The 24,188-nt window shown below is 38.5% G+C and overlaps 1 protein-coding gene across 1 annotated transcript; it reads right to left on the minus strand.

Annotated features, from left to right (window-relative positions):
* Positions 1-212: 212 nt before the first annotated feature.
* On the minus strand, positions 213-1,752 carry LOC122034575 (probable aldo-keto reductase 2). Its single transcript, XM_042593880.1, has 4 exons — positions 1,465-1,752; positions 1,175-1,375; positions 804-1,079; positions 213-726 (listed from the first exon to the last, which is right to left on the minus strand). The coding sequence occupies exons 1-4, from the start codon at positions 1,675-1,677 to the stop codon at positions 388-390; spliced, it is 1,029 nt and encodes a 342-aa protein (XP_042449814.1). The 5' UTR covers positions 1,678-1,752; the 3' UTR covers positions 213-387.
* Between the last annotated feature and the right edge of the window lie 22,436 nt (positions 1,753-24,188).

Here is a 24,188-nt window from a genome sequence, read left to right on the forward strand (position 1 = left end):
CATTCAAATCAAAAGTCCAGATCGCCTCGGATCCCGAACAACATGTTAGGATCCCGTGCTAGCCGCTAGGGCGTTGCAGTTGGACTCGAGGATAAGGCGGCCCCACGCTGCCCGAATCATTTGACGCCTTTCCCATTTCCAGACCGCAAGTAACGTGAGATTGAAGTTCCAGCGGCACTCTGGCCCTCCTCCTCAACGGATAAACATCAACATTGACTCTAATATTGCAACTCATTTTATTCAATTAAAAAGATTCGACAGACTCTATAGGACATAATCCACCAAGATAATAGCTCATTGGGGATTTCAGACTACCCACGAAGCAAACGGAAACACTCACATAAGCATGATTATTATTGGACATTATTATTGGACAATGCCAAAGATTTATTCGCCCTTCCACGAAGACAGCGGAGGAGTGTCTGATTCTCTCCATGTGCCCGCAGTCGAGGCATATCGATCGCCTTTCACTGCATCTGCTGCGGCGTACGATTCGAGTTCAGTCATTTCCTCCCGTGTGAGCTTCACTGACAGAGCTCCAATATTTTGACCCAAGTTCTCGATCTTTGTGGTTCCGGGTATGGGGCACACGTCGGGACCTTGATGGTGAATCCATGCCAACGCTAGTTGCGAAGTGGTGCATCCCTTTCGTTTTGCCATTTCATTCACGCGTTCGAAAATCAGTGCGTTTTGAGCGAGATTCTCAGGTTGAAATCTCGGCACCATCTGTGGTTTGAGGTTCAAAATTAAAATCATATCGAGCAGCAACAAGCGTTATTTGAAACCCATGATCGATCGATTACCTTTCGGAAATCATAATCGGTTAAAGTTTCAGCCAATTTTGGTCCGGAAGAAAAGAAGCCTCTTCCAAGGGGACTATATGCGACGATCCCTATGCCAAGTTCCCTGCAAGTAGGAATGACATCTTCTTCTACATCTCTCGACCACAAAGACCATTCGAGCTGGACTGCAGTGATCGGATGAACAGCGTGCGCTCTCCTGATTGTCGAAGCAGAGGCCTCAGACAATCCGATGTACTTAATTTTCCCTTCTTGGACTAGTTTCTTCAGTTCTCCGATCTTGAATCATCAAAATTATTTAGAGCGATGGACGAAACAGAGAAAAATTTAATTTATGGCGAAATGATTGATTCGTGCTCGAGGATGCCACTCACCGTGACTTCGATGGGAACTCGAGTGTCGATGCGATGTTGATAGTAAAGATCGATGCAGTCGATGCCGAGCCGCTTCAAACTGCTCTCGCAAGCTGCCCTGACATAGGCAGGCTCACCGCGGATCTCAAAGTTTCCACCGTCCAAGTTAATGCCAAATTTGGTGGCCACTTCCACCTTTTCCCTCACTCCGCCTTGTAATGCCTGCGAAAGTATATATACTGATTTAACTCTTTTAATTTAAGAGGAGAGGAGAGGAGATGAGTGAGTGAGAGAGAGAGAGAGTTGGCTACCTTGCCGAGGAGGATCTCGTTGGTGTGGGGGCCGTACATGTCGGAGGTGTCGAAGAGGGTGACGCCGGAGGCGATGGCGTGGTGGATGAGGTTGATCATGTCCGGCTCCGGCTTGGGAGGGCCGTACAGCATGGACATGCCCATGCAACCCAGCCCCTGCCGCGACACCGTTAGCCCCTGCGAGCCCAGCTTCATCCGCCCCACGACCGCCATCTTCCCTTCACTGCACTTCCTTCCTTTCTCTCCGATGACAACGCAAAGTGTGCAGAGACAGTGGACGCACGTTGTTTGCTTTATAGACTTTGGATCTGCAAGTGCAGTGGTTGATCCTCTACGCCATTTCTCCGCCCATTTGCCACTTGGTCACTGAGGGGGGCGACCAAGGAAGGTTCCAGGAAATTGAGATGATTTGAAAATTTGGAGATAAGATTTTGTCGGGTATAGAATTTTCCACTAGAACCTTCCGCGGAGAGTTGAAATCGAAGATCGATAAATCGTCGTAATCACATTGTTATTCACATAATTGTGATCGAGACAGCCAACGAGTGCTTGTGTTGAGGCAAAGAATGCCTATCTTGGTAGAACACTTCTTACGTGCATCCCCATTTCACCTCAAATTGTTTGAAGGAGCGTTTTCCTATTCGTTGGATCCGACAGGTTGTTTCGGTGTATAGGTCAAATTTTACCATTTCAACATTTATTTGATCAGAAGTCTCTTTTATCTCTCTCTATCTATCACTGTTCATGTTTGATTTAGATTCTGTGAGTTTTACGTTGACTGAAACTTAACTTGAACTTCATTTATTTAAACAGCTCTTTGAATATTCAAACTCTCAATTCAAATTTATTTGAATTTGTTAAATTTATTTATCTAATTATTTAATTTAATAATATAAATTTATTTATTTATTTTTAAAAAATATTTTATTTATTATGTTAATAAAATTTTTATTGATTAGAATTTATAAATATTATTCGGGAACGTTCTTAAAAAAAAAAAATACATGCGTTCAAAATTACATGCATTCAAAATTATGCAATTAACTTAATAAACTTATTTATTTATTTTAAAAAAATATTTTATTTACCGTGTTAATAACAGTTTTATTGAATAGAATTTATAAATATTATTCATGAGTTCATTATTAAAAAAAATACATACGTTCAAAATTATCGTTTAACTTAATAAATTAGTCAAGTTTATATATTTAATTTATTTTATATATATTGAATGAATATAAATAATTTTTTTATTAAATTAAATATTAAATTTATTCATGAATATTTAATTTATTTATCATCTTACTTAAACTCTCATTTATTTAAATTTTACGCTTTTAAACGCTGAACAATGCAAACGAATTAAATAAATTAAAAATCTTAATTTTAATCATATATATTTCGAGTATTTTTTAGAACCCTTTGAACAAAAATAGTTACGAACATTTAATTTATTTACCACGTTACTTGAACTCCCATTTATTTAACTTTGCTTCCTCCTTGATACCCGAACTCTCATTTATTTAACTTTACTTCCTCTCTGATACCCAAATGTTGACTTGTTAGCCTATTTACTGCGCTCTTTCATGCACAACTAAAATCTAAAACACAAACAAGGATTTCCATACATTTAAGGCAGTAAATTAATTGATTCTGTCAAAAAATCGATGAAATGAAAAATTAAAAATATGGTGCTTCTATTGATTGTTTATAGACTTTGCTTTGACTTGTACCATAGATTATGCCAATGTCGAGTCAGGAAATGGGTCTCCGACGTTGGTCCTGCGACGCTCAAGTTAGTCACCGGCAATGAAATAGAAGGCGGAGCAAAATAAACAATAACGAGAACAGTGTTTATCGCATATTGCGTTTTGCATCTTGCGTACCTCCGCCGATGCTTGGACTCGCCCTTTATATAGAGCTCCTGTAGCGTGTGTGCATGCTCCCCAAGGCGAGCACGCTTCTCAAAGTTTCCCTGAAAAGACTTGTCAATAAAGTGTCTCTGCCACAGTACCTCAATGGATCGAACATATCTCTAAAGTGACAGTGGAAGCTTCCGCCGTACGATCTTCTAGTTGTACATACTCAGTGTCGGCGACACTAACTCCCAAAAGAATGTCGATGTATACCAGAGAGTATGCTGCTAGGTCGAGCGGGTTGGCCGCTCGGCCGGAACTTCGCTGTTCCTGTGTCTCGTCCGCTCGGTAGAAACTCCACTATGTTTGTCTCGCGTCCGCTCGGCCGAAGTTTCACTCTGATTATGCCATGTCTTGCTGCCTAGCCGAGCAGGGTAGCCGCTCAACAGAAGTTCCACTCTGCCAATGCCAAGTCCTGCTGCCTGGCCGAGCGGGGTAACCGCTCGACAGAAGTTCCGCTCTCCCAATGCCAAGTCCTGTTGTCTGGCCGAGCGGGGTAGTCGCTGGGTAGAAGTTCCGCTCTGCCAATGCCAAGTCCTGCTGCCTGGCCGAGCGGGGTAGCTGCTCGGTCCGGCTTCTGCACATTGACTCCTTCTCCGTCCGGTGTCCCCTACTCAATTGAGCGTCGGTCGTTTGACACCTCCTCGTGTCAACGGTGGGTCAGATTAGAACATTCTCCCTCCGGTCAGGGCATGGTCGCCCGACCCGCCGATGATGTATTAACGTTGACTTGATCGCCCGAACGACCGATATTACCCCAGCATTGATCGCCTTGACTTTGACCTCCCCTGTGACAACTATCCTTTGCGGGGTGGGACTCTTCCTTATCACAGCATCACATATCTCCCCCTCAAGTTTAGTCGAAGGAGGTTGCAAGTCCGACTGATTGGACAAAAATTGTTTGTGAAGCTTGCCACCCGATCAGCTTCGAAACTCCTTGGGTTATGATCGGGATTATGTGGCGCAACAGTCGACTATGTGACCGCTCTCTGCCGGTCGGCCTGTTGAAGCTTGTCGTTCGACTGTACGTCTGCTCCCTTAAGCCGATCAGCACAAGGAATATTTATACTTGTAAAATCTTTTCTTGGGTTGTCTTGGGCGAGTGCGAGCCGGGCTTACGTCACCTATATTTTTGGGAAATCGTGCAAATCCCTGCGCATTATGGCTGAGCACGCCCCCATGCCCTCATTAAATGCTAACCCGTGGCGATGCGTCACGTGTCCCGTCCACGGTCGCTGCACACCTGACGTGACAAGCGAATATCTGCTGGCAATGTGACCTTTGGCGTTTCAAATTCAACGCCTCGATTTCTGCCTGGGTTTATGCGACCTAGATCGAACGGCTCCGGTCGGCCGACCCCTAGGTTTATAAACTCGAGCTTGTCGCCGCCTTTGCGCACTCTCATCTTCGTGCTCTCCGGCGACCTTCCCGTAAGCTTCCTTCCCATCGTCATCTTCCTTCTGGTTTTTTGGCGTCTGTGTTCCAGTGATACTCTACCCGTAGTCTTCCTCTGTCTCGCATTCTTTTACTGCCTATTTTTTTGCGATGGCGAATTCTTCACAGCCACCTATCGGTGTCCCTGGGCTTTGGTACACCTTTATTGAGTCCAGATTTGACGTCGGCGATGTTGAGAGTTTGACCGTCGCCTTTGAGTTTCCTTCTGAATACAAAATCGTTCTTCCTTCTTCTTCCGACCGACCAAACTCTTCGACGCCCTGCTGTCTTACCTTCTTTAGGGATCAGTTTACCGCCGGTATACGGTTCCCTATTCATCTCTTCTTTCTCACCGTTTGTAAATACTTCTACATCTCCCTTCACCAATTAGTGTCGAACTCCTTGCAGCTGCTGTGCGGGATAGTTGTTCTATTCCGCCTGTATGACATTCCTCTCACTCCCCGGATCTTCCACTATTTTTATTACTTGAAATTGTCCGAGCCGGGGACTTTTCATTTCCAAGCCTGAGTGGGCTTAGTTTTCTTTGACAAAATGCCGATCTCCAACAAGCATTGGAGGCAATGCTTCTTTTTTGTAAGCCTTCCCGAGTGGCCAAACTTCTCGACCCACTGGCTGTTAGAGTGTATACTAAAAGCCTAGCTTTTGGTATAAACATTTATCTAGAAATAAGAATCACATTGGTCAAATGTCTACATTTATGATAAATATAGTTGTTCAATTAATTTATATTGTAGATAACATGGTGTGTGGTGTCACACACAGATGATCATGTTATCAGTACCTTATAAATTATAAACAGTAACTTACGACCATAATGGAAAGGAACAAATCATTGGAAGGTCGTAGTGTAATTAGGTATTAGTTTATCTTAACTATATAATTACACTAGTACACTTAGAGTGTATTGAGTAGGACCATTTGAGGTCGTTCCTTTTATACTGACTTTATGAAGGAACAAGGAAGTGTGCGCTCTTAATCCTAATATAATAACAAGCACATATATTTGATATTTATTTCTTTAATTTATCAATGAGTGAGATTTAGTTCGATGAATCAATAAACCCGATAAGTTGGGAAATGATATCACTTATAGTGTGTGTTGTTGATTATAGAAGGAAACTGTGTCCTAGTAATCTAGGTTGAGAATGCCCCCAAGAGGAACTCATAAGGATTATCATGTTAAACCCTGCAGGTGGACTTAGTCCGACATGATGATGAAGTTGAGTGGTACTACTCTTGGAGCTAGATATTAATTAAGTGAGTTGTCAGTGACTTACTTAATTAGTGGACATTTGATATCTTAAACAAAGGGAGACTAACATACTCATAATAAGAAGGAGCCCAAAATGTAATTTGTGATTGGTGCGGTAGTTCAATAATAGTTCTCTAGTGGAATGAATTATTATTGATAAAATTAAGTTGTGTGTTCGGGGCGAAATTTTATCGGAGACCAAACCAATTCCTCCTCTGGTCCCTATCGTAGCCTCTTATTTATAGAGTACTATACCCACCTATACCCACCTTCCTACCCATGTTATAGGTGGCCAGCTAATGTGGATCAAGCTAGGGCCCGCCAAACCATTGGTTCATGGGTGGCCTAGCTTGAACCCAAGCTTAGGTGGCGGCCCTATTAATTTTAAAGAATTTTAATTTTAAAATTTTCTTATGTGAAACATATAATTTATCAAGAGATTAAAATTAAAATATCTCTTTTATAAGTCTCTACAAAGATTAAAGAAAGAGATTAAATCTCTTTCCTTATTTAGATTGAAAGGATATTTTATTTCTCTTCTTTATAAATTATTCACATGTTGAAAAATTAAAATTATAGAAATTTCTTTTTATAAACCAATCATAAAAGGGATAAAAATTATTGGAGAAATTTTTTATAAAATTTCTGGAGACAAATTAGGAAGTTTTAATTAATTAAAACTCTCCTTGTTTTGTTTTTTAAAGTGGCCGGCCATTGTTTTTAAAAGAGGAAAAATTATTTTAATTAAAATAATTTTTCTTTACATGGCAAAAGTATTAAGGAAATTTTTTAATTAAATTTCCTTATTTGCCGAGACCAAGGATTATAAAAGAGAGGGTAGAGGTGCCTTCAAGGGAACAACCTCTATTATTTCTCTCCCTCTTTTCCTTGGTGTTGTGGCCGGCCAACCTCTCTTCCTCTCTTCCTCTTGGTGGTGGCCGAACCTTCTCTATTGGCTTGGAGCTCTTGTGGTGGCCGGATACTACTTGGAGAAGAAGAAGAAGAAGGAGAGAAAGCTTGTATCCCTTGGAGCTTGGTTGGTGTTTTGTTCTTCATCCTTGGTGAAGCTTCTTTGTGTTGGCCGAACCTAGCTAGGAGGAGAAGAAGGTGCTTGGTGGTTTCTCATCTCGGAAGATTGTTGCTCACACAACGTCCGAGGTTAGAAGAGGAATACGGTAGAAGATCAAGAGGTCTTTCTAGAAGGTATAACTAGTAATTTTTCTTTCCGCATCATGCTAGTTATTTATGGAAATAATACCAAATACAAGAGGCTTACGATTCTAGTATTTCGAATATGTTTTTCGAAGTTGTGTTCTTTTGTTTTATTTTTCCTTGTGATTTGATTGTTCTTTTCGGTTAACCTAAAGTTATTTTAGGAAATTAAATATTAGATTTCTATAAAAGGTTTTGTCTAGTCGGTGGTGGTTGCTCCTATATCCAAGAAGGTCATGTGCCTCGCCACGTCAGTACTGGGAACCAATTATGGAAATTAATATTTAATGGAATTAATAACTTATGGTGATTTGGGTCGAACGTGTTAAGTTCCGCAGGAGATCCAAGTCAAAACCTAAAAGAACAAATAGATTAAGTTTTGGATCAAACGTGTTAAGTTCCGCAGGCGATCCAAAATTTAATTTAAAAGAACACATGGTAGCTAGGAAAAGGTTCAGACCTTTGTACAAAATTTTTGTACAGTGGAACCTCTAGGCTTTCCGAGTAGCAACCAACAATTAGTATCAGAGCTAGGGTTTTGCCTCTGTGTATTTGGTATTAATTTAATTATGCACATGTCATACATAATTTAGGCAGGTTAATAGTAGGATGTGCTAACTTTGTGGATGCAGGATCCAACTATTATGTCTTTTAGTTATTATGTGTGTGATTGGACCCTTGGACATGTCAAGGGCATTTATCTATGTGTGCATGATTGTATTAAAATACAGTAGGAGCTGTATTTAGTTTTATTAGGATTTTATTTTTGATCTAGATACATGTACATTCCTTTTATGGAATATAGGATCAAAATGTAAAATTCTATCTATGTCGCGGATCGAATCTTGCAAAGCGTGGAACCTTCCAAGGACCAGAGGCGCAGCGGAACTAGGAGCAAGATGGATGCGACAGCTAGACCCGGTGGCGGTGGCCAAATATGGCAGCAGCTTGGGATGACAACACACGGAGGACAACTAGAGATAAAATCCATAATAGTTGAAAATTAGATTTTCTATTTATTGCTTTTATATTGTGATGTGTGTGCATGTTAGTATACATGACTAGTAGGCTAGCATAGTTAAAATTCCTCGTTTATAAATAACTAAGTGGGAGAGGGATTTTTAAATAAATCCCATGGTCTCCATTACTGGTTTGTAAGTGATGCAAACAAGCTTGCGCGTTGGCTCTGAGTGCCTTCCTCCATAACGGATGAGCTTGTTTGTGGATCACTAGAACAGACTTCTATTTTTGGATGACTATAGGAAGTTAATTAAGAGCGTGTGATCTTCCCCAACGGAAGGGGCATAATCTTATTAATGGACTTAGTGTCAAGTAATGGTATACACTTAGACACATCTAATAGTATCCTCCCCATCGGAGTCACTGCTATTTTTGTGACCAAATGAAACCAACTATTAATTTGTCATAAAACTAGGTTGACAAGATAATAAAATTAAAGGGTTAAAACCCCTCTTACAAATGATTGATTTTGTATACGTCCACACTAACGTGGCATACAAAATTAACGGTGTTTGAGATAATTTTATTTGTCATAAAGATACGTTGACAAGATAGTTAATGGGTAAAACCCTTCTTTTACAAATGTTGAATTTGTATACGTCCACACTAACGTGGCATGCAAAATTCACGGTGTTTGAGCTGTTGGTGAATTTAAATAATATTGTTTGAGGAATCAATATTTTTTTTTAAAATTCAAAAGTTTTTGACCAAATATTTGATGAAAGACAGATCAACTATTAATTTTATTCGTCATAAAGTAAAGTTGACGAGATAATAAAATTAATGAATAAAATCTCCTCTTCGATTTTGTATACACAAAATTCATGGAGATTTTAAGGAGTTGATTTTGACCAAATATTTTTGTGATTCTTAGGATGTTTGTCAATCCCTAGTAGTTATACTATAGAAAAAGACTTAGTAGTCCCAAATTGTAATGATTGGAAATAGGACTTGGACATTAAGGTAGACTGTCTTCTTAGAACTAAGAACAATTTAGGTGTATTTAATTCATTAGTTGAAACATGTCTAGTGGTGTTATTTACCAGAACCTAGAGTGTAGATACAAGATGCCATTAATCATGTCCGCAATTCATTGTAGGGTTCCAGGAAATCCGGCAACTAAATGAAAATTAAAACACCGTCCACATGTGCACTACTGTAAAAATGGTAGCTGTTGCAGTGGGAGATGTTTATCTTTTGATAAGAATAAAACATGGATTTTTTAGTAATTGTCTTTACGCACCAAGTTTAGAAAGAACTAGTTTTCAGTTTCTAAACTATTCAAAGAACTTGATATTCTGCCTCTTTTAATAACAAAGTTGTTATTAAGAAAAAGAGGGAAGTTATCTGTTCTGGTACGTTGGTTGGCAATTTATAAATCCAATAACTCCCACGATGCAACAAATGGAAATTAGTAACACATCTTCTAATTTTAAGAGAAAGCAACCTTCGGAAATGAACCATTAATATCTTTGGCATCTAAGGCTAGATTATATTAACTTGAGTAGAATTCATTGGTAGCTGATGAACTTTTGGGTTCATTGGTAGTGGAAATCTTTCCAACCTGTGAGTATTACTTGGAAGAAAAAATAACCAAGAAGCTTTTAAGTTTAAGGGGTATGGAGTCAAAGATATATTGAAATTGGTTCATTCTGATTTGTGTGATCCTATGACTATCCAGACAAGAGGTAGTATTGAATATTTCGTCTATTTTATAGACAACTATTCAAGATACAAATAAATTTACTTAATGTACCGCAAGACTAAGTACTTTGATTAGTTCAAATAGTACAAGGCTGATGCGGAGAAATGTTAAAGTAAAAGTCACTATGGTTAGAACATAGTGGCAAGTACCTCTTGGGAGAATTTAGGAGTCATTTATCAGAAGTAGGGATTCAATTCCATCTAACTGCACCTGGTACACCCCAACAGAATGGTGTAGAAAAAGGAAGGTATATGACTCTTATGGAAATAAGTAGATTGATGAGTTATTTAGAATATTACCAAAATCATTTTAAGGATATACTCTGGAAACGGAAATGAATATAGTACCTTCCAAAGTCAGAACTCTCTACTCATATAGAATTGCTAAATAGGCGTAAGCCTATTTCAAAGCATATTCGGATTCGGGTAGTCCAGCACATATGCTGAAGAGAGACAATGATAAGTTGGACAGGAATTCACTTGTTTGTGGGTTATCCTAAAGAAATGAAAGTAGGTTTATAGTCTTAAAAATCAGAAGGACATTGTTAGCATCAATGACCGATTTTTAGAAAAGGACTATGTAATAAACCACGTGCCCATAAGAAAATTTGTTCTTAAGAAAATAATAAAAGACATGTCTAATCTAGTACCAATTGTACAAGATGAGATACCACAAGGAAACTGCAACACGTATCATAAATGATACACAATTGCAGAAAGTGCCTTGTCGTAGTGGGAGGGTTGTTAGGCAACCTAAAAAGATTCATGTTTTGGGAGAGTTTTTGGACTCAATCCCTGGAGGACATGAACCTGATCTCCGGACATATGACGAAGCACTCCAAGATAAAGATGCAATATCTTGGCAAAGAGTAATGAATAACAGAATTAGAATATATGTATTCTAATAAAATCTGGAAGCTTGTAGAATCACCAAAAGGTGTAAAAGTCGTTGGGTGTAAAAAAGTCTATAATAGGGAAAGAGGGATAGACAGGAAGGTAGTAACTTTCAAAGCAAGGCTTGATGAAAAAGGAAACTTTTTCACTGGTAGCCATGCTTAAGTCTATCTGGATTCTTTTATCTATTTGGCAAGTGGATGTCAAGACAACATTCCTTAATGGAAGTCTTGAAGAAAGCATCCAAATAAAGCAACCAGAAGAGTTTATTACAAAGGACTAAGAGCATCTTGTGTGCAAGCTCAATCAGTCTATGGACTGAGGTAAAGCTTCAAGGTCTTGGAACATCCGGTTTATCAAAGTAATCCAGATCTATGGATTTAGTAACCGGATAAGTCTTGTGTATACAAAAGGTGTGATGAAAGCGTGGTGGTATTTTTTGTACTATACGTAGATAACATTTTTGGTAGTTGGAAACAATATCAAAATGTTGTCAGAAGTAAGGGTATGGTTGTTCAAACAATTCGATATAAAGGACTTGGGAGAATGTATATATTCTTAAGATCAAAGTAATAAGTGATCGCAAGAAAAAAAATATTTTACTTATCCCAAGCTTCATATATCAGAAAAATCCTTGCTCGTTTTAAGCATGCAAAACTCCAAGAAAGGTTTCTTACCTTTTCAGGATGGAGTAACTTTATCTAAAGATATATCTCTATAGACATCAAAGGAGATAAAGGAAATAAAGGCAGTTCTTTATGCCGTCGGAAGCCTAATGTATGCTATGATGTGAGATAAGAAATCTGCTTTGCCAAGGGCATAGTTATGATATCAAAGTAACCGACAAGGATTGCAGAAAGATATATCAAGTACCCAGAGGTACTAGAGATTATATGCTAGCTTACAAGGCGGTTAATCTTGTGGGTTGCATGGATTTTGACTTCCAATCGGCTAGGGACAATAACAAGTCAACCTCGGGGTTTTGTGTTTACTTTAGGAGGTAAAGTCATAACTATGGAAGAGTGATAAGCATAGGTGTTTTTCTGGACTCCACCATAGAAGCTTAGTATATGGCAAGCCTCTGAGGTAGCCATAAAAGCTGATGACTCAATAACCTCAAGATAGACTTAGATATGATTTCGGTTTGTCCAAAGATTATTACAATTTATTGTAATAATGTTGGTGCAATAGCAAACTCAAGAAACCATAAGTCTATAAGGCAAGTAAACACAATAGAGCGCAAGTACCACCCAATACGAGAAATCGTATAAACGAGGAGAAGTTGTTGCCGCCTATATTGCATCAGGTGATGACCTATTGATCCTTCCACCGATGTTCTTAAGGCAAGAGCTTTTGATAGGCATGTTGAAGGGTCAGGAATCGGATGTATGGCAGCAGATATGACATCTTAGTCTTTTAGTATAAGTGGGAGATTGTTAGAGTGTATACTAAAAGCCTAGCTTTGTATAAACATTTATCTAGAAATAAGAATCACATTGGTCAAATGTCTACATTTATGATAAATATAGTTGTTCAATTAATTTATATTGTAGATAACATGGTGTGTGGTGTCACACACAGAGGATCATGTTATCGGTACTTTATAAATTATAAACAGTAACTCACGACCATAATTGAAAGGAACAAACCATTGGAATGGTCGTAGTGTAATTAGGTATTAGTTTATCTTAACTAATAAATTACACTAGTACACTCTAAGTGTATTGAGTAGGACCATTTGAGGTCGTTCCTTTTATACTGAGTTATTATGGAAGTGTGTGCTCTTAATCCTAATATAATAACAAGCACATATATTTGATATTTATTTCTTTAATTTATCAATGGGTGAGATTTAGTTCGATGAATCAATAAACCCGATAAGTTGGGAAATGATATCACTTATAGTGTGTGTTGTTGATTATAGAAGGAAACTGTGTCCTAGTAATCTAGGTTGAGAATGTCCCCAAGAGGAACTCATAAGGATTGTCATGTTAAACCCTGCAGGTGGACTTAGTCCGACATGATGATGAAGTTGAGTGGTACTACTTGAACTAGATATTAATTAAGTGAGTTGTCGACTTACTTAATTAGTGGACATTGATATCTTAAACACGTGGAGACTAACATACTCATAATAAGAAGGAGCCCAAAATGTAATTTGGGATTGATGCGGTAGTTCAATAATAGTTCTCTAGTGGAATGAATTATTATTGATAAAAGTGTTCGGGGCGAACACGGATGCTTAATTTTATCGGAGACCAAACCAATTCCTCCTCTCGGTCCCTATCGTAGCCTCTTATTTATAGAGTACTATACCCACCTATACCCACCTTCCTACCCATGTTATAGGGGCCGGCCAAGCTAGCTTGTGGATCAAGCTAGGGCCGGCCAAACCATTGGTTCATGGGTCGGCCCTTGAACCCAAGCTTAGGTGGCCGGCCTATTTAATTTAAAAGAATTTTAATTTTAAATTTTTATGTGAAACATATAATTTATTGAAGAGATTAAAAATTAAAATATCTCTTTTATAAGTCTCTACAAAAGATTAAAGAAAGAGATTAAATCTCTTTCCTTATTTGTAGATTGGAAAGGATATTTTATTTCTCTTCTTTATAAATTATTCACATGTTGAAAAATTAAAATTATAGAAATTTCTTTTTATAAACCAATCATAAAAGGGATAAAAATTATTGGAGAAATTTTTTATAAAATTTCTGGAGACAAATTAGGAAGTTTTAATTAATTAAAACTCTCCTTGTTTTGTTTTTTAAAGTGGCCGGCCATTGTTTTTAAAAGAGGAAAAATTGTTTTAATTAAAATAATTTTTCTTTACATGGAAAAAGAATTAAGGAAATTTTTTAATTAAATTTCCTTATTTGTCGAGACCAAGGATTATAAAAGAGGGGGTAGAGGTGCCTTCAAGGGAACAACCTCTATTATTTCTCTCCCTCTTTTGCTTGGTGTTGTTGCCGGCCAACCTCTCTTCCTCTCTTCCTCTTGGTGGTAGCCGAACCTTCTCTATTGGCTTGGAGCTCTTGTGGTGGCCGGATACTACTTGGAGAAGAAGAAGAAGAAGGAGAGAAAGCTTGTATCCCTTGGAGCTTGGTTGGTGTTTTGTTCTTCATCCTTGGTGAAGCTTCTTTGTGTTGGCCGAACCTAGCTAGGAGGAGAAGAAGGTGCTTGGTGGTTTCTCATCTCGGAAGATTGTTGTCCACACAACGTCCGAGGTTAGAAGAGGAATACGGTAGAAGATCAAGAGGTCTTTCTAGAAGGTATAACTAGTAATTTTTCTTTCCGCATCATGCTAGTTATTTATGGAAATAATACCAAATACAAGAGGCTTACGATTCTAGTATTTCGAATATGTTTTTCGAAGTTGTGTTCTTTTGTTTTATTTTTCCTTGTGATTTGATTGTTCTTTTCGGTTAATCTAAAGTTATTTTAAGAAATTAAATATTAGATTTCTATAAAAGGTTTTGTCTAGTCGGTGGTGGTTGCTCCCATATCCAAGAAGGTCATGTGCCTCGCCACGTCAGTACTAGGAACTAATTATGGAAATTAATATTTAATGGAATTAATAACTTAAGGTGATTTGGGTCGAACGTGTTAAGTTCCGCAGGAGATCCAAGTCAAAACCTAAAAGAACAAATAGATTAAGTTTTGGATCAAACGTGTTAAGTTCCGCAGGCGATCCAAAATTTAATTTAAAAGAACACATGGTAGCTAGGAAAAGGTTCAGACCTTTGTACAAAATTTTTGTACAGTGGAACCTCTAGGCTTTCCGAGTAGCAACCAACACTGGCAGCTCGAAGTAGTGAGTCAGCCTCCCTTGAAACAGTACAAGAGCCGATTGGATTACCTCAACGCAGCTTCCATGCTGGCCGATCAGAAGGATGACATCCACAAATTGCTATTGGAGGGTGCCCTCTACATCTTCGGCCTGAGTCTGATCCGCACCCGGCTTTAGTCCAGTCTAGGTATGCGATTTCTCCACTCCTTCCTTTGATTCTAATTGATTTTTCTTCCTCTTTTACAGCCGAAGTCATGCTATGCGTGCGTCTGGCCGGCAAGGCTAAACTTGCGAATGTTGCGATAAATGCGTCAGCTGTGGAGGAGTTGGAGAGTCGCGGCCTGCAGCCGGTTGGCTCTCAAGAAGACCCCCAAGACGAGAGCAAGGCGGCTCCAGTCTTGACAAGTGGTGGAGCGGCTAGTGGATCACACCCTCCATCCGAACAACAACCGGTTGTCCAGGTTGAGGGGGTGTCAGGCTCGACCTCCTCAAGAGAGCCACTGATCAGGCGCAAGAGGCGCTAGGCGGAGCCTTCATCACGCTCCGCATCTTCGGTGGTGTGGTCTGCCGAGCGGGTTGAAACTTCAACCCTCGCTTCCATTGAGACTGCTACCCCCACGTCATCTGATCGTGTGCCATCATTGTCCGATCTACCGCAAGGGACTGTTTGTGCGCTGTCGGTGGCCTTCATTGCCACACCATCCAAGGTCAAAAAGTCGGGCATCCTTCCGACATCTTCATCCTGACCGTCCGGACGAGCTACCTCTACCCAGTCAGCCCCGAGCGGCCAGCGCCATATAACGACGGTTCTTCACCTGCCGACTGAAGAATGACGCCAGTCGACCAGCGCTGAGTCCCGAGTCACCAAACACCAGATAATTATCCAAGGGTCGCTCGCGTAGATATGGGCTGACGCCCGAACCCGTGTAGCGATGATGCCTCCTGGGACGCTTGCGGACAGCCACACCCAGATGTCTACTGGGGAAAGTGTTGTGTTTTATTGTACTTTCTCAATTTATTCCCTGATCGACGTTAATACTTTCCTGGTTATTCACAGTATTGGGTAGAGAGTCTGGTCATGTGCCAAAGACTCGACTTTTTGGAGGAGGAAGTCAAGAAAATGAAGGCGTCGAGCGGCCAATCCTCTGCCTCTCAAGAGCAGACAAACACCGAGGTCGTGAAGCTGAAGGCTGACCTGGCGAAGAGCACTGCGCTGCTCGAGGCCGAGCGGAGAAAAAGCACACAGCAGGCCTCTTTGCTGGCTCGGCTCAATAAGCAAGTTACCACCTTCGATGCCAAGATCGAATCGACCAATGTGAGGAAACTCCAGCCCATTGAAGACCTCGATCTGAAGAATAAAGACGCCTGGGCTCTCGCCAAGAAGCTCAAAGAAGCCGAAGACTTCCTGGTTGCCGAACGGAAGAGCCGGTCAGCCGAAGAAACTACCCTTCAAGGTCAGCTTGCCGCCAAGGCTGTAAACAAGTCGAGCTGAGCCGAGCTTTGGGGTGTTCAAACTTGTTTGATAAGGTAACCAAGCTGAGCCGAGCTGAGCTTAAAATGAACCAAGCTTTTAAAATGAGTGTTCAAGCTTGGCTTGGTTTATTTTTTATGAGTTTGAGCTTGTTTGAAGCTTAGCTTGAGCTTGGTTTGTTTAGATGTTATCAAGCTCTCAATTCAAGTTTGCTTGAGCTTGGTTCGAGCTTTACTTAAGCTTGGTTCGAGCTTGATTCATTTAGATGTTATCAAGCTCTCAATTCAAGTTTGTTTGATTATTTAAAACTTTTAGTTGTTTGATTGGTTCTTGAGCTTGATATTTTAAATTTATTTATTTATTTTATTATTTATTTAGCATATTGAAAAGAGTTTTATTAATGAATATAGTTCTTGAACATTGTTCATGAACGTTGTTCACGAACAATGTTTACGAACGTTGTTCACGAACAATGTTCACGAACAATGTTCACGAACGTTGTTCACGAACAATGTTCACGAACGTTGTTCACGAACAATGTTCACGAACGTTGTTAACGAACAATGTTCACGAACGTTGTTCACGAACAATGTTCAGGAACGCTGTTCACGAATAATGTTTACGAACGTTAACGAGCTGAACACATATGTGTTCAATCTTGTTTATTTAGCTTAACGAGTTGTTCAAGTTTGTTTATTTAATTAATCTTATGTTTATTGAACGAACATAAACAAGCTCTTATCAAGCCGAACATCAAGCTTGTTCACGGACGCTTGGTTCATTTACATCCCTATTTGCCGCAAAAAATAATGAGTTAACCATCGCGAAGGACGAGCTAGAGGCCTCCTAAGCAGCCTTGAAAACCTATCAAGATGTCAAGCCTAGCCGGTTTGAGCCTATGAGGAGGAACTACATCCGCTCGGACGCTTTCAACAAGAAAGTCGTTGACCGGGCCCTTCTCCTGTTCAATCTGGCAATCGAAGGGACGTTCGACCAACTCCAGGCGGGTGGCTACATCTCCGCTGCTTTATCGAGTAAGGTCATCAATCGAGATAAGCTGACCGAATCACTGCCCGACAATGTCTTAGATTATCTAGAGTGAGCCTCCCTCGAGTGAGAATTTGTAACCCTCCTACACGATATTTGTAATCTTTATAAGTATTAACGAATGATCATCCATTCGACGATCTTTTATTTTCTGCTAGTACTTGTTTTTTGAACTCGTCTTTCAAACATTGCATAAACTCGTGGCCTCGTGACTCCTCCGTCGGCAATGACTATTCTATCTAGCCGATCGAGCCATTTCGTTTTCCAAGTTGCTCATTATGATTTTGCGACCTTCCGATTGGTGACGTAAGTATTCTGAAGAATAATCCTGAATGGTCGCTATGTTTCTCGGTCGGCCGTTCGTTATTCTTGAGTTATAAGATCGTCGCCTGCTCGCTCATCGAGTTAGTGGTTTAAGATCGCCGCTCGACCGTTGATGGCAACAAGGGTTTAAGGTCACCATTCGACCGTTGATGTAGACCAGGGTTTAAGATCGCTGCTCGACCGTTGATGACGACAAAGGTTTAAGGTCACCGCTCAGCCGTTGATGACGATAAGGGTTTAAGGTCGCCACTCAACAGTTGATGTAGACTAGGGTTTAAAATCGTCACTCGACCATTGATGTAGACTGGGCGAAGACTAGGTTTAAGGTCGCCGCTCAACCGTTGATATAGACCAGGGTTTAAGGTCGCCGCTCGACCGTGTTAGAGTGTATACTAAAAGCCTAACTTTTGGTATAAACATTTATCTAGAAATAAGAATCACATTGGTCAAATGTCTACATTTATGATAAATGTAGTTGCTCAATTAATTTATATTGTAGATAACATGGTGTGTGGTGTCACATACAGAAGATCATGTTATCGGTTCCTTATAAATTATAAACAGTAGCTCATGACCAAGATGGAAAGGAACAAACCATTGGAAGGTCGTAGTGTAATTAGGTATTAGTTTATCTTAACTATATAATTACACTAGTACACTTAGAGTGTATTGAGTAGGACCATTTGAGGTCGTTCCTTTTATACTGACTTTATAAAGGAATAAAGACCTCAGTTATTATGGAAGTGTGTGCTCTTAATTCTAATATAATAACAAGCACATATATTTGATATTTATTTCTTTAATTTATCAATGGGTGAGATTTAGTTCGATAAATCAATAAGCCCGATAAGTTGGGAAATGATATCACTTATAGTGTGTGTTGTTGATTATAGAAGGAAATGTCCTAGTGATCTAGGTTGAGAATGTCCCCAAGAGGAGCTCATAGGATTATCATGTTAAACCCTGCAGTTAGTTCCGACATGACGATGAAGTTGAGTGGTACTACTCTTTGAGCTAGATATTAATTAAGCGAGTTGTCAAGAACTTACTTAATTAGTGGACATTTGTTATCTTAAACACAGGGAGACTAACACACTCATAATAAGAAGGAGCCCAAATGTAATTTGGGATTGGAGCAGTAGTTCAATAATAGTTCTTTAGTGGAATGAATTATTATCGATGAAATTAAGTTATGTGTTCGGGCGAACACGGATGCTTAATTTCACGGGAGACCAAACCAATTCCTCCTCGGTCCCTATCGTAGCCTCTAGTATATAGAGATTTATACCCACCGATACCCACCTTCTTACCCATCAATGGGGCCGCCAAGCTAGCTTGGAACCCAACCTAGGGCCGCCAAGATCAAGTGGATGAATCATGGGTGGTCCCAAAGCTGGGTCCCAAGCTTAGTGGTCCGACCACTAGAATATTAAAAAGGATTTTTATTAAAATATTTCTTATGTGGATATCATGATTTTAAAAGAGAATTTAAAAATTAAAAATTTCCTTTAAAACTTTCTACAAAAGATTAAGAGAAGAGATTAATCTCTTTCCTTATTTGTAGTTTAAAAGGATGGTTTTAATTTTTGGTAAAAACTTTCCTTATTTGTAAATCATCTACATGTTTAAAAGAGAGTTTAAAATTTGAAATCTTTCCTTATTTGTTGTTTAAAGGAGGATTTTAAATTTTAAGAAAACTTTCCTTTTTAACCATGTTCATGATTTAAAAGAGAGTTTAAAATTAAATATTCTCTTTTATAAGTTTCTACAAAAGATTAAGAAAAGATTTGATATCTTTCCTTATTTGTAGATTAAAAGAGATTTTAATTTTTAGAGATAACTTTCTTTTTATCCACATGTTAAAAGAAAGATTTTAATTTATTAAATTTCCTTTTTATAAACCAATCATGAAGGGATAAAATTATTGGAGAAATTTATAAATTTCCGGAAGCAAATAAGGAAGTTTTAATTGGTGTTAAAAATTTTATTTGGAAGTTTATTGTTGTGGCCGGCCATTGAATTTTGAAAAGAAAAAATTGTTTTAATTAAATAAATTTTCCTTTTCATTGGCTAAAGAATTAAGGAAGTTTTTATTAAATTTTCCTTATTTGCCAAGACCAAGGATTATAAAAGAGGGGGTAGATAAGGCTTCAAGGCTAACGACTCTATTTTATTTTTCTCCCTCTTTTCCTTGGTGGTGTAGCAGGCCCTATTTCTCTCCTCTCCTCTTGTTGGCCGAAACTTATCTCTTGGTGGAGCTTTTGTTAGTGGCCGGATCAAGGAAGGAGAAGAAGGAGAGAAAGCAAGCCTCGTTTCTAGCATCCCTTGGAGCATGGTGGTGGTGGCCGAACCTCTTCATCCTAGAAGATGTTTTGATGGCCGAAACTTGCAAGGAAGAAGAAGGTGATTGGTGGTTTCTCATCTCGGAAGATCGTTGCCCACACAACGTCCGAGGTTAGAAGAGGAATACGGTAGAAGATCAAGAGGTCTTTCTAAAAGGTATAACTAGTAATTTTTCTTTCCGCATCATACTAGTTATTTTTGGAAATAATACCAAATACAAGAGGCATACGATTCTAGAGTTTCGAATTTGTTTTCGATATAGTGTTCTTTTGTTTTTCTTTCCCTTGTGATTTGATTGTTCTTTTTGGTTAACCTAAAGTTATTTTAGGAAATTAAATATTATCTTTCCATAAAAGGTTTTGTCTAGTCGGTGGTGGTTGCTCCCATATCCAAGAAGGTCGTGTGCCTCGCCACGTCAGTACTGGGAACCAATTATGGAAATTAATATTTAATGGAATTAATAACTTAAGGTGATTTGGGTCGAACGTGTTAAGTTCCGCAGAGATCCAAGTCAAAACCTAAAGAACAAATAGATTAAGTTTTGGATCAAACGTGTTAAGTTCCGCAGGCGATCCAAAATTTAATTTAAAAGAACACATGGTAGCTAGGAAAAGGTTCAGACCTTTGTACAAAATTTTTGTACAGTGAAACCTCTAGGTTTTCCGAGTAGCAACCAACAATTGGTATCAGAGCTAGGGTTTTGCCTCTGTGTATTTGGTATTAGTTTAATTATGCACATGTCATACATAATTTAGGCAGGTTAATAGTAGGATGTGCTAACTTTGTGGATGCAGGATCCAACTATTATGGCTTATAGTTATTATGTGTGTGATTGGACCCTTGGACATGTCAAGGGCATTTTATTGTGTGTGCATGATTGTATTATAAAATACAGCAGGAGCTGTATTTAGTTTTATTAGGATTTTTTTTTTGATCTAGTTACATGTACATTCCTTTTATGGAATATAGGATCGATGGATGTAAATTTTATTTTATGTTCGATCTAGTTTACATATACATTCCTTCGAGGAATATGGGATCAAAATGTAAAATTTTATTTATGTCGCGGATCGAATCTTGCAAAGTGTGGAACCTTCTAAGGACCAGAGGTGCAGCGGAACTAGGAGCAAGATGGATGCGACAGCTAGACCCGGTGGCAATGGGGATGACAACACACGGAGGACAACAAGAGATAAAAGCCATAATAATTGAAAATTAGATTTTCTATTTATTGCTTTTATATTGTGCTGTGTGTGCATGTTAGTTTACATATTTAGTAGGCTAACATAGTTAAAATTCCTCATTTATAAATAACTAAGTGGGAGAGGGATTTTTAAGTAAATCCCATGGTCTCCATTACTGGTTTGTAAGTGATGCAAACAAGCTTGCGCGTTGGCTCTGAGTGCCTTCCTCCATAACGGATGAGCTTGTTTGTGGATCACTAGAACAGACTTCCATTTTTGGATGACTATAGGAAGTTAATTAAGAGCGTGTGATCTTCCCCAACGGAAGGGGCATAATCTTATTAATGGACTTAGTGTCAAGTAATGGTATACACTTAGACACATCTAATAGTATCCTCCCCATCGGAGTCACTACTATTATTTGTGTGACCAAATGATACCAACTATTAATTTTATTTGTCAAAAAGTTAGGTTGACAAGATAATAAAATTAATGGGTTAAAACCCTCCTTTTACAAATGTTGAATTTGTATACGACCACACTAACGTGACATGCAAAATTCACGGTGTTTGAGGTGTTGGTGAATTTAAATAATATTGTTTGAGGAATCAATATTTTTTAAAATTCAAAAGTTTTTGACCAAATATTTGATCAAAGACAGATCAACTATTAATTTTATTCGTCATAAAGTAAAGTTGACGAGATAATAAAATTAATGAATAAAATCTCCTCTTCGATTTTGTATACGTCCACACTATCGTGGCATACAAAATTCATGGGGATTTTTAAGGAGTTGATCTTGACCAAGTATTTTTGTGATTCTTAGGATTTAAAATGTTTGTCAATCCCCTAGTAGTCATACTATAAGAAAGACTTAGTAATCCCAATTGTAATGATTGGAAATAGGACTTGGACATTAAGGTAGACTGTCTTCTTAGAACTAAGAACAATATAGGTGTATTTAATTCATTAGTTGAAACATGTTTAGTGGTGTTATCTACCAGCACCTGAAGTGTAGATACAGATGTCATTAATCATGTCCGCAATTCATTGCAGGGTTCCAGGAAACCCGGCAACTAAATGAAAATTAAAACACCGTCTACATGGGCACTACTGTAAAAATGGTAGCTGTTGCAGTGGGAGATGTTTTGATAAGAATAAAACATGGATTTTTGAGTAATTGTCTTTACGCACCAAGTTTAGAAAGAACTAGTTTTCAGTTTCTAAACTATTCAAAGAACTTGATATTCTGTCTCTTTTAATAACAAAGTTGTTATTAAGAAAAAGAGGGAAGTTATCTGTTCTGGTACGTTGGTTGGTAATTTATAAATCCAATAACTCTCACGATGCAACAAATGGAAATTAGTAACACATCTTCTAATTTTAAGAGAAAGTAACCTTCGAAAATGAACCAATTATATCTTTTGCTTCTAAGGCTAGGTTATATTAACTTGAGTATGATTCATTGGTAGCTGATGAACTTTTGGGTTCATTAGTAGTGGAAATCTTTCCAACCTACGAGTCTTACTTGGAAGGAAAAATAACCAAGAAGCTTTTAAGTCTAAGGGGTATGGAGTCAAAGATATATTGGAATTGGTTCATTCTGATTTGTGTGATCCTATGAGCATCCAGGCAAGAGGTTGTTTCAAATATTTCATCTATTTTATAGACAACTATTTGAGAAACGGATATATTTATTTGATGTGCCGTAAGTCTAAGTGCTTTGATTAGTTCAAAGAGTACGAGGCTGATATGGAGAAACGACAAAGTAAAAGTATCAAGACACTACGGTAAGATCGTAGTGGCAAGTACCTCTTGGGAGAATTTAGGAGTCATTTATCAGAAGTAGGGATTCAATCCCAACTAATTGCACCTGGTACACCCCAACAGAATGGTGTAGGAAAAGGAAGGTATAAGACTCTTATGGAAATAAGTAGATTGATGAGTTATTAAGAATATTATCAAAATCATTTTAAGGATATACTCTGGAAATGGGAGTGAATATAGTACCTTCTAAAGTCAGAACTCTCTACTCATATAGAATTGCTGAATAGGCGTAAGCCTATTTTGAGTCCAGCACATATACGTAAGAGAGACAATGATAAGTTGGACAGAATTCACTTGTTTGTGGGTTATCCTAGTGAAATGAAAGTAAGTTTATAGTCTTAAATCGAAGGTCATTGTTAGCATCAATGACCGATTTTAGAAAAGGACTATGTAATAAACCATGTGCCCATAAGAAAATTTGTTCTTAAGGAAGTAATAAAAGGCATGTCTAATCTAGTACCAACTGTACAAGATGAGATACCACAAGAAATCGCAACACGTATCACAAATGATACACAATTGCGGAAAGTGTCTTGTCGTAGTGGGAGGGTTGTTAGGCAACCTAAAAGATTCATGTTGGAGTTTTGGACTCGATCCCTGGAGGACATGAACCCGATCTCCGGACATATGAAGAAACACTCCAAGATAAAGATGCAACATCTTGGCAAAGAGTAATGAATAATGTAATTAGAATATATGTATTCTAATAAAACTGAAAGCTTGTAGAACCCAAATGGTATAAAAGCCTTTGGGTGTAAAAGGTCTATAATAGGAAAGAGGATAGAAAGGAAGGTAGTAACTTTCAAAGCAAGGCTGATGAAAAAGGAAACTTTTCACCGGTAGCCATGCTTAAGTCTATCCGGATTCTTTTATCTATTTGGCAAGTGGATGTCAAGACAGCATTCCTTAATGGAAGTCTTGATGAAAGCATCCATATAAAGCAACCAAAAGGGTTCATTGCAGGGCTAAGAGCATCTTGTGTAAGCTCAATCAGTCCATGGACCGAGGCAAAGCTTCAAGGTCTTGGAACATCCGGTTTATCAAAGTAATTGACCTATGGATTTATTGAGTAAACGAATAAGTCTTGTGTATACAAAAGGTGTGATGGAAACGTGGTGGTATTTTGTACTATACGTAGATAACATTTTGGTAGTTGAAACAATATCAAAATGTTGTGAAGTAAGGGTATGGTTGTCCAAATAATTCGATATAAAGGACTTGGGAGAATGTATATATTTTGAGATCAAAGTAATAAGGGATCGAAAGAAAAAATATATTTTACTTA

This window comes from Zingiber officinale, chromosome 11B, assembly GCF_018446385.1.
Source record: "Zingiber officinale cultivar Zhangliang chromosome 11B, Zo_v1.1, whole genome shotgun sequence".
NCBI classification, from domain to species: domain Eukaryota; kingdom Viridiplantae; phylum Streptophyta; class Magnoliopsida; order Zingiberales; family Zingiberaceae; genus Zingiber; species Zingiber officinale.